This window comes from Patella vulgata, chromosome 1 (assembly GCF_932274485.2).
Source record: "Patella vulgata chromosome 1, xgPatVulg1.2, whole genome shotgun sequence".
In the NCBI taxonomy this organism is placed as follows: domain Eukaryota; kingdom Metazoa; phylum Mollusca; class Gastropoda; family Patellidae; genus Patella; species Patella vulgata.
Window position 1 is genome coordinate 28,400,484 of NC_065879.2, and position 11,974 is coordinate 28,412,457.

Sequence of the window (11,974 nt, forward strand, 5' to 3'; positions counted from 1 at the left end):
ATTCATAAGGTCGCTCAGAACAAAGTTATTTGACTGAAATGTTATGCCCTTTTTATAAACAATAGTTTATTTCGTTTGGAAATGGTCTAAGAAACAGGCAAAGCCTATGCTGATTCCTCTCCACAATTTACAAAATAATAGGTATAATTGCTTCTCACGTAAACCAATAGTTTGTCCACGGACATCCGAATGCGGGGAGCATATTAATATGGAATGGTAACAATCTTCAAAATGGTGTCCTCAAATACAGGCGGAACTATCCGGTAAAAGTCTCAGAAACGCATGACCATTTAAATCGCAGCAGCCTAATCTCAATTAATTATGGGATATTATGGACGGTTTTAATCAAGCTTGCAACAATTCATGCGATAGAATTTGAATTTTGTAGTTTGGATCTCAGCGAATTCCATTCTCTGATCATCGACGGAATAAAAGAATTTGAAAAAATATCTGTTCTGCAAAAGTATTCTTTAACTATTTTACTAAGATGATATGGTTATTATTTCTTTAAGATAAGGTTAGAAATTGATTAACTTAAGGAATCTGTCTTCATTGACGCTAAGTTAATGGAACAAATCCTGTTTCTTTATAGAGTTTTGCATGGCATACCCCTAACCGCCCCACCAATGGTTCCTAGTGCATCTAACTGTAAACAGCCATCACAAATTACGTCAGCATAATCAAAATGTGGTAGAATAAAAGAAGTATAATGGTTTTTAATAATTTTCTGTTAAAATCGATATTTTAATGATCTAAAACAATTGATAAGTTTCCGCACTTTATTACAGATATGGTCTATATGGACATCCCATTTGATAATTTAGCCCAGGCTGTTTATGCTCCGGTACATCGGACGGTGTCTAAATACAAATGTTAAACTTGTTTTAGTGGAAAAAGTTATGGTTCGCGTGCGCGTTGGATCATAAGGTCTGTCATTTAGTCAATCAGCGTTGATTTCAATTTCCTGCCTGTACGTGACAAGGAGTAGGATCGCCTGTGCAACCTCGTGGGTTTTCCCCCACTGTTAAAGGTGCGCAAGTGAATAATTATTGAAATAAAACTGAACGATATGTTAGTCCCGAAATAACTTAGTTTGTGTCGAGTGGGCGTTAAATCCCCTCTCTCTCTCTCTCTTTCTCTCTTTCTCTCTCCCTCTCTCTCTCTGGCTCTCTCTTTTTATAGTCTAAAATAATATGGGAAACATTTTAATCAAAAATCTTTAGTAGTGTAGATCGGCATAGAAATAATTTTAATAAACACCTAGCTTTTAGTAGTGTAGAATGAGATGAAACTAATTTAAAACAGCTGGCTTTTATAGTCTAGAATGATAGGCAAATAATATTAATCATCTACCTTTTAGTAGTGGAGATTTGCATAGAAATAATTTTTTTAACACTTACAGCTTTTAGTAGTGTAGAACGAGATGAAAATAGTTTTAAACGACTGACTTTTATAGTCTAGAATGATATGGAAATAATCTTAATCATCCTCCACCCTTTAGTAGTGGAGATTTGCATGAAAATAATTTTAAACACCTAGCTTTTAGTAGCGTAGAACGAGATGAAAATAATTTAAAACGCCTGGCTTTTATAGTCCAATTTCAATCAGCTAGCTTTCTGTTGGGTAGAATGACATTACAAAATAAATTTAATGAATGTTTTTAAACCTAGCTTTTAATAGTGTAAAATAATTTAGTAGCCTTTCTATCACCTGTGTCTATCACCTGCGATATCTCGTATCACATGACACTGATGAAACTTGACCGAAACACACGTCGCGCTTAGAGCAGAGTGGCACTAGACATCTTTTTAAGTTACACTTATTTTAAATGTTTTATCCATTAGCCAATTTAAAGAAATTTCGATTTTCAAAAAATTGATAATACAATTAATGATCAATGATTGAAAACTGACACACAATCCGGGATGGCCCAGACCAATGCTAGATAGAGCGGGAGACCAGGGGGTTAACCTAGCTGAAAAGTGTACCAATTTTCTCCTATATGGTATCAATGTATGTATATCTGGTATCATCAGAATGTAAGTCTGCTGGGTTTCTGGTGGTGGGTGTGGTATTCCATTCCCTAAATGCCTTGACCTCCAACTAGGCTAGATTAGCTCAAAAGTGTACCAAATGAAAATCGTACAGCAGTGTACCGTACATCTTCAGGTATTACAAAAACACTCTGACACACATTTCTAGTGGTGGGGTACCCCTGATAGAGCTATGTAATTGCCAGACATTTGTAGTGATGGAGTATACCAGACAAGAGTTATCTAATTTTCAGACCAAAGCTAGGCTAGATTAGCTCAAATCTGTACCACCTAAAACAGCTTTGGAGTTGTTCAGTACCACGAGAGGAATCATGAATGGCCACTGCCAAACAGATACGCCTAAAATACCACGCCCTCCAACTAGGATAGATTAGCCGGCACTGTTCCCGTGGTCCAAAAATTTAAAAATTGTGCCAGGATGCGTAGATTACTAATACCCAGCACGTATTGAAGAGGCGATATACTGCGGTTGCAGGAACAATTTATTTTTTTCAAAAACGCATTTTTAGCCCCGCAAAACGTTTTTTTTTCTCAAAAATCAATTTCTTGCAACCGCAGTTTATCGCCTCTTCCATACGTGCTAGGTATTAGTATTCTACGCATCCTGGCTAAAAATTTAATTTTTTAAAACACGGGAACAGTGCTTGCGAAGTTAGCCTAGTTGGCGGCGTGGCATTTTGGGGCGTGTCTGTTAGGGGTAACTCACCGCACAAACTGTCTGGCAGCGGTCATTCATGACTCCTGTGGTGGTACTGAACAACTCCAAAGCTGTTTTAGGTGGTACAGATTTGAGTTAATCTAGCCTAGCTTTGGTCTAAATATTAGATAACTCTTGTCAGGGATACTCCACCACTACAAATGTCTGGCAATTACATAGCTCTGTCAGGGGTACCCCACCACTAGAAATGTCTGTCAGAGTGTTTTTGTAATACCTGAAGATGTACGGTACACTGCTGTACGATTTTCATTTGGTACACTTTTGAGCTAATCTAGCCTAGTTGGAGGTCAAGGCATTTAGGGAATGGAATACCACACCCACCACCAGAAACCCAGCAGACTTACATTCTGATGATACCAGATATACATACATTGATACCATATAGGAGAAAATTGGTACACTTTTCAGCTAGGTTGACCCCCTGGGCTCCCGGTCTATAGAAGGCAAAAAGGTTTTATCTCTCAAATTATTATTTAAATTTGATTTTTCACTTTACCCGCCTGCACAAAAAAAAAATTTAAAAGCGTATTAAAATAGCACTTTTATCTGGTGTAACGTTTATTTTCTTATAAATTAGTCTATATAACAATAATGTGCGCTTTTTGTTGTATAATAATAATAATAGTATGTTCAGCTATATTTTTCGTTCAAAAAATGTATGTTTTATCTCCTATAGACTCTTTTCCGCGGAAGTTTATGACATAACTATTCACATCCCTGTCGGAGCTGCCAACGTGGACACAACAATATAATAGGGCATATAAATAGATAGAGTAGGTACAATTACTTGGGACCCAGGCCAAGATGGCGTCTTTGTACACTTGATGTCATATTTTTATGACGTCATATGAAATTTCTCGCTTCACAGTTGTCACAATTTTTTTTATATACGGCTTTGACCTATACTGCATGTGAACTTATGTCAGTCATCTTGCACAGAGTTAAGAGAAGGCTTTCGCATTACCTCTGTGAAACAGAATGCCATTATATACGCCTTTCGTATTTAAAAAAATAACAAAACGAAAAATTGGCTTTATATTTTTACCGTTGTTCATTTTTCATCTCTATACCCCCATATGGCGGTATCATCTTTGTTCGTCCGTATTTTATAATTTCACCAACGACTTACAGGTTTGTGACCCTTGTTTTCAAAACTCATAGATGGACCAGTAAATGTATTACTAGTAATATTGTTGTTATTGATATTTATAAGGTCTATGGCCAGTCTAAAGTGCAGCACCCCTTGCTATTCGACCGTCGTTGGAATGGTTATGATAAGATGTCAATAAACGAATGTTATATCACCTAATTTGTGTTTTATCTGACTGGATATTGCAATGTTCTGCTTCCGTCGAACTGATAAACTGTTCAGATTCACAGGTATCTAGATCATCTATGACTATTTCAAATTGTCGTAAATTCGTATTTTCAATCAACTCTTGTTTAATGTCCTTGTCACCTACAACAACCTGTTCATCTGTAGATGAATGAAGTACTACGGATTTCTTCACCAGTCTTATCGCAAAACCCATAGATGACGCCAATAATAACACTAGAGCTAGAAAAAAAAAGATATTTCTGAGATGGATAATACATTAGATTCATATCAGAGAAAGGATAGGGGGTGCTGATACTGATATAATTACATATGATGTATTATTTCGATAGCATAAATGTGGAAGCCTCGAAGAACTATTTTGAGCCAAGACTTTATAGTAGCTTTGTTGTATTTGAACGAACTTCAGAATTCTGCATACCAATACAATAATGTACTGCATTAATTAGTCACTCTTCGAAGTAATGGAAATACTTACCAGCACAAACAAATACTAAATACTCATCATTAAAGTTCAGTGCCATTAATTCTGTTGAAGGAAAAGTATACATTTAGAACCACCGACAATTTGTATTGGCAAGGAGTAAAACATAGTTTTAATATATAAATGATTTGATAACCATAATTCTGACCCACAACCAAGTTTATCATATATAATATTCTTAGGCGACTCCAGATAACACATACGCACCATAGATAACACATACACCAAAAACCAACCCAGTTTTACCATTTTTGTTTTCTAAGTTCACACAGTTAAAGATGCATTATGCAAGAGCCTATTGAATATCTTTCTTTGGGTCTCAAATGTTATATAAATTATTAGTTAGACAATGCTGTTCTTCAAATAGTCATAACTTTGTTTAGAATGAAGTACTTTGAAATTATTAAATATATTACTTTTCATTATCTATCTGAATAAAATTGTAGTGAGAACTGTCAACTCTTTATCTAAATCTTGCATAATGCATGTTTAACAAGTTCTATAGATTGGAATATTTGTTTTCCGTTGGGTGAATTGCCAAAATGGCCAAATGCCAAAGAATGCGTTTTTTCGATCGAGATTGAAGGTGTAGTTAAGATTCAGAAATGTGCGTTCTGGCTGAATGGTTTATAGATAAAAACTTGTTCAGTGGGGCGCTTATGTGGCTGGACCACCGTTTTTTAATTTCCTGTTCTTGTTAGAAAACTTGATTTAAATTCCCATAAAGGATGATTCACATATCAATAATCACTTTGTATACACCCACGGCGTGGTGTGGACGTATATTGCGATCGAGTATGTGCGTCCATCGGTCCACAAATGCTTGTCAGCTCCCCACACTCATATATTTATTATATGGACCAGTAGTAATAGGATTCCTATCTATTATGGTTTGTATCCGATCCTTTTCACCAAGAAACGACACTGATGGTAGCCAAATTTGCTTTCCCTCACTTTATTAATAGGTTCTTTTCAATTTTATCTTGCAGGTCAAAGCCAATACAAAGCTTTTTTCACTGTGATACCGCACCGAAATTATTTGATGTTCGACTTGCATTCACTCTACTGGCTACATTTGTTCCTGGACTGTTTTCAATTTTATTTTCTAGGCCTCTATCGATTTTGACGTTGATCGGATATTATTTTTGTTCCAGTAAATAAGGACGTTCACTTCAGATTTTTAACAAAGTCTTCAGTCTCAATCAAGCATTTTTGGCATTTGACCTTTTCTGTAACTTCACAAAATGAATCCCCCTTAAGCAACGCTATTAGTATAGGTTAGAAAGTGTGTGGACGGTATGTGATATGTGTAACGCATTTCTAAGATACTTTCTATTTATCAAAGTGTTTAAAATATTAACAATAGGAATTCTACTTTTTAGGTAAATGTATCTTATTTCTACAGCCTTTGGTGCATTGGCGAAATTATGTTCTTACTTCAATGGGAATAATATATTTTTAATAACTTACGGTTTACGGCAACATTTCCATGTGGGTGTATACAAAGTAATTGTCTTGTAATTTATACTATTTTCTTTCACTTACCCAATAAAGGTGGCCCTATCAAATAACCAATGCCACTCATCAACATATTTATACCATAACCTGTCGATAATTTAGATAAACCAACAATTTCAACTAATATAGCATGTTGTAGAGTCCAGCAACCACCCGTATAAAGGCCAAATATAATTGAATAAGCTATCTTGCTACCCACAGATGTCACTTTATTCAAAAATAACGTTATCATTCCTATAATTCCAAATGTACTTCCGTACAAAAGTGTTGCATCTGTCGTGTTGGTCAGGAATCCAAGTAAAATCCTAGAAATAAATCCGCCAAATCCCATAAAAGATAAACTAAATGCTATCTCCTGAGTTGCAGAACCTGATTGTTTGAAGAAGTGGGGAAGAAAAAGATAAACTGTGGACAAACCGACACCAAATGCCACTGAACTAACCAAAAGGAACATATACGGTAAAGATAATAATGAACCCAATTTAGATGAAACTTTGATCTTTTCAGTCGACGTTCCGTTGGAATCTTTACAATTTGGACAAAACTTTGATTTGATTTCAAATTGTGTTGGTCGCATCAATGCTCCACAGATTACAGAATGAAATCCAATAGCACCTAGTAGGAGAAATGTTTCTTGTAAAGTATAAGTGTCTATAAGATACTGAGTAAGCGGAGGAAACACAAATAATGATACCCCAGCACTGCTGGTCACAATTCCCGTAGCCATTCCTGTTCTCTCCTTAAAGTAATATCCCGCAACAACCATAGATCCAGTCAAGGCCATAGCTTGTCCACAACCTGTAATATAAATTAAGACAATGCAAATCAATCAATTCGAAATATAAAAACAAAGACGAATGATCTGAGAATGTTACCGGATCTACCTGCACCGATGTGAGAGTGTCGTGTTCTATCGGAACTGTTGTCAATGTTTTAGAGAAGGGCCACAGAAAACCCCAGAAAACAACACACTAACACTATAAGCCCTACGAAAGATATAAAATAAAGTGAATGCACCAGGAAACGGTAATAAGAGACACTGTATTTGTAAATGAAATAAAATTAAATGAAATAGGGTTTAACGTCCTACTGTTCTGCTCCGAACTGGGCTAATGAAGACGGGCATACGCCATACAGTGTGCTATGAAGGAAATTTTGCCAGGACAGCGGCACTATGGCCTACTCTTATATCAAATTCCAACTGTCAAGGGATCTTTAACGTGCACGCCTGTGTATACGGGACCTTGGTTTTTCGTCCCATCCGAACGACTAGACAGCTGTCCTTGTCAGGCCCCATCCTGCATCACTGACAACGGGGAACCACGTCGGAAAATCTGAATAAACTTTATCGGCCAATGCAGAGATCGAACACACGACCTCCAGGCTAGCGAGCCAGCACCTTACCCACTTAGCCACCGTGACACCCCAAGGAAACAAAAATGAAGGCAACTTATTCATGCTGTATTTTACAACACAAATAGTCGTTAATGGTTGCATACTGACTAAAATATACTTAGACATTTCTTCTAAAAGGCGCATCCGTGTTAGATACTTGTCTAAATGAATATTATTGATGTTAGTGTGTATTCTGCAAGACAATCTGTATTTTATCGTCGGAAGCACCGGCCCAGTAGCAAAATAACTTTTCTACTTCCCTTCTATCTGATTGATAAATTCAATAAATATTACTATTTGTACCTGCTATTAACCCAAATGTTATGAATAAATGTTTTACGTCTGTTACTAAACTGCTCAAACCAAAACCAGCCAAACTCATCAGTCCACTTAGTATAACACAAGTTCGAACATTGAAGATATTGATAACAGTACTACCAATAAACCCTGAAATTATTATAATATGATGGTGTGTAACGATAAAACTAATTGATTCTAAATTTATATAAAATTTTAATATAAAACCATATCAGGTAGAACTAATTCCCGGACTCTAAAATTATAACAACAGGACTTCTGAGTCCCGAAATGAAACTGCTAATCTAGTCTGAGTTCACTAATTTTAACATTTTAAAATAAATTAACCAAACCTATGGGGACCATAAAGAAAATAAATTTTGACATTTTAAAACCAAACCTAGCTAATCTTCAAAGAAGATTCATTTCGGGGAATAAAAAGAAATAAATTGGTAAAAAATAAAACAAGATTCTAGAACTCGTAATTTTGCAAAAAAATAAGTTGCGACAAAAAAAAAACACATCTGATTTGCTATTGTGTTTTACAAATAAGACAGAACTATCAATACACATGCATGGATGATGATTCGTGGACTTTTATTTGTGGAGGTAGGTGCCCAATTTGCTGAGAAATATTGACGGGTTACAACCATAAGAATCATAATTAATCATAATTAATACCTAAGAGGTCCAATATTAGAATGTTATTCATTAAAACATACCCAACAAGGCAAACGCGCATGAAAATAGAGATCCTAGCCAAGCTATTGTATTGACATTTTCTTCTGGATACGTCTCTAACAATGCTATATGAATGACCCCTACAGAGTATGAAAGGGAACCATTTAAAAACATGTTCATAAATGCTGCAAATAACACAACCCATGCCCAGGGTTCAATGGTGGCCATCCTGAAATATTCAAATGGTGAATAGCATTAAGTTAAATGTCAAAACTGTTTGGCAGTAGTTACCTTACAGATACAAATTGTGAATGTAAATAAATGGTTTCAGTCAGGTTATTATTTATTCTTTTACTATTAATTCATTATAGAGAGTTCTACTCACGATGCACAGCTGACGGTTAACTGAATGGTATTGTGATTTCAGGACGATTCACTGAGTTTATCAATCGATATTTCACAATAAATCAACTGGCACAACCCATCCTGATGTGCACAGTTTCTCATATCTATAAATGTTTACTACTTGGTGAAAAATCGATATCGTACTGGCGTTGTCAAGCCAGGCTGGCTGGATCACGGCAGGTCAAAACATACTCCCTAGGCTAATGTGCCTGCGCTGAATGGAAAGAACAATGTACACGACAACAGGTTCGTCCGAGATTTTACAACTCAAAGAATTTTTTAGCGTGGTTTTTGCCATGTCAGTGAACCAGAACGTGTGCAACAAAGCAAGAGATATTTTATTATATATATATAAATTACAATCCGCATATATCATCCAGATAGATGATTAAACTCTATTGACCAAATGTAAATATTACATTATAGAGATTCGTTTAACCACCACACATTTGATATGCATACCGAACTGGTATGCCATACCGAGCATATGAATTCTTCCATACGATATGATGCATATATGAATATAAACTCATAGCAGAAGAGGAAGAAAGCTGAGATTCGACAGACATCTACTAAGAAGTAGACCCCTCCTGGCCTGGCTTTGTAACTACGCACCTGTATGGCAATGTATATCACTTTGTATGTTTAAATTACGTTCCTAATAATAAACCTATTATACCCGATGTAGATCTTGTTTTCCTGTGAATAGAATTCCCAGTTCCACTTTTAAACTACTAGTATAATGCACGCACAATTTTACACGTGCTAGACCGACGTACCGTGTACACTAGTAAAAGATCACTTTACAGTTGGAATTCACCATACAACATACATACTACATGGCGTATGCCTTACTTCAGTAGTCAGGTTGGCGCATAAAAGTAGGACGTTAAACCCCATTTAATTTCTTAAAATACGATACTAGATTAAAGCAAAGAGAAACTTATTATAACCGTTAATTAAAAGCTTTCGGTATATAGTATGGTTAAGAGACATGAAACTAAAATACAGGAATAAACCAAAAGAATCACCATTAGGCCAAAAATAAATCAATGTGTTCCCGGTTTTGGGGGGTCAGATTGGATATAAATAACGGCACTAATAAACTAAGTTTTGCATAAACTAAATTGATACGTCCAACCTTTGTCAGGTCATTTTAAATACTGTAAAGTGTTTATTATTCATTTCCAGAGCTACGTAGTAAGTTTTTGGAACATAATGCCAATTCAGAATTTTATAAATACCGACATATAACAGAAAATAACCCTACGACCGAATTATAGTGCCTAGGAAATGAGTCGGGTAACCGTAAACACATGTATTTTTTGTTGGCCTTATAATAAGCCAAGCATGGCGTAAATTTTAGTACATTTTCAATTGGGTGATAAGAAAATGTAGACAATTCTATCTAAATCCAGAACTGATTTTTTTATATCTCTGTGGTTTTATGCGTTTGTTTAAGAACCAAATTAATTACTGGATAGCTGTGTACACCTACCTGTAAGCCTCGACACCAATTACTGCCTACGGATTTAGCCTCTCTACCATCAAACGTTAGTTCAGTTCAGTTAACATTTAGCCAGGCTTGAGTGCCTCCGAGCAATTAGCCTCGTTTGTATGTGTACTAGAATGTATGTTAGATTAAGGTTAACGCCTGGCATAACCTATCATTTTACATGAATCAGGTCAAACACATCGGCATGCAATTTGTTATACTATATTAGTTGTTTTCTGTATTTTTATGATGTGTGTGTGTGTGTGGGTGTGTGTGGGTGTGGGTGTGTGTGTGTGTGAACCTTCGCTGCCAGGCATTGGGTATACGCCCACATATCAACAGCATATTAAACGGTCGCGTGATGCAATAAATAAGTAAAAATTGCGTTTACAGTAACTTTTTGAAAAATCGTTGTACGACTCTGAATTTCGCGTTTAACTTAGTAACTTTTTGAAAAATCGTTGTACGACTCTGAATTTCAATTGCGTTCCTCCGTAGGATTTTAACCAAGTTCTCGCGAATACTGGCCTGTAAAATAAAGGAGGGAGTAATTTTATCTCCATGTACTATCCATGAAACTCGTCAGCTAAATTCTGTTTCAAAAACCTGAAATTGTTTTGACTTCTAGAATTACTTAATTATCAATAGGGTTCCAAACAAGTTTGAAAGAGAATATAACAAAACTCTGAACTGTAGAATATATAAATGTTTCTTGACATGAACAGTAACATCGACCCTGAATTTGGAGTGGCCCCTCGTTGAACAGTCCAAGTAAGTACAAATTTTGTCCAATTAAAATTATTTACCCCTATATTTACTTATTAATATCTCCAATGTTAATTAATGCCAATTATCAGTGATCTCACTAATCCTTCATATATGTACCTTGCCTTTGATCGCATTGTTTTCATGCCTTTGATCTTGTTGTTGTCATGCATAGTTTCTGATTTGTTGTTATTGCTTGTCTACATAATTGCCCTACACATGGGTTACTTTTCTTGCTTGAAAATGTTGAGAGAATACTCTTCGAAACGTCGCTTAAAGGGACTATTCCGAGTTGAACAGAGTCTCAAAAAGAAAAGTCTGAGTATGTATGAAATTTAAGCGCAAAAATACAGAGGAATGGTGTATTTATCGTGTCTCGAAATTTCAGTTCAAAATATTGAGTCATTTGAACGTGAACGTCAAAAATGGTTATCCGGACACGTAACCCTTTTAAGATTTCGGGTCAAATTTTTCGTTGAATGAATTGATAATGATTCCCGTTCTTTTAGAGGTCTATACAGCGAATAACTCATGTGCTGTACTTGATAACAAAAGGTAAATTTCACCTCACATAATTTTTATAAAATAAAAGTCTGGTTTTATCCAGTCACTGCATAATATAGCTTGGGACACCGGTCTCCATTTTCAGATGAAGACTGACGGCTTAAGTTGTTTGAAAACATATCACAAATATTGAGTTAGTTGCACGGCCATTAGGTAGAGAATTTTAAGGGATTATAACACACAATTAAGCAGTTTTATTCTCCAACATATCATTGGGATTGGCCCGTTAAATAAATCAGTAATTGTTCTTCCATAAGTATGT

General features: G+C 35.7%; 1 protein-coding gene across 1 annotated transcript; it reads right to left on the reverse strand.

The window, feature by feature from the left end:
- Positions 1-3,808: 3,808 nt before the first annotated feature.
- LOC126829760 (monocarboxylate transporter 13) lies at positions 3,809-10,514 on the reverse strand. Its single transcript, XM_050559880.2, has 6 exons — positions 10,387-10,514; positions 8,525-8,712; positions 7,809-7,952; positions 6,138-6,908; positions 4,587-4,637; positions 3,809-4,330 (listed from the first exon to the last, which is right to left on the reverse strand). The coding sequence occupies exons 2-6, from the start codon at positions 8,709-8,711 to the stop codon at positions 4,074-4,076; spliced, it is 1,410 nt and encodes a 469-aa protein (XP_050415837.1). The 5' UTR covers position 8,712; positions 10,387-10,514; the 3' UTR covers positions 3,809-4,073.
- Positions 10,515-11,974: the final 1,460 nt, after the last annotated feature.

Excerpts from the sequence above, each read along its gene's own strand:
- LOC126829760 (XM_050559880.2), bottom strand. The coding sequence starts at position 8,711 with ATGGCCACCATTGAACCCTGGGCATGGGTTGTGTTATTTGCAGCATTT. Across the intron at positions 7,953-8,524 it reads ATGCGCGTTTGCCTTGTTGG|GGTTTATTGGTAGTACTGTT; the intron begins GTATGTTTTAAT and ends TAATAATTTCAG. Across the intron at positions 4,638-6,137 it reads GATAGGGCCACCTTTATTGG|AATTAATGGCACTGAACTTT; the intron begins GTAAGTGAAAGA and ends TTCCTTCAACAG.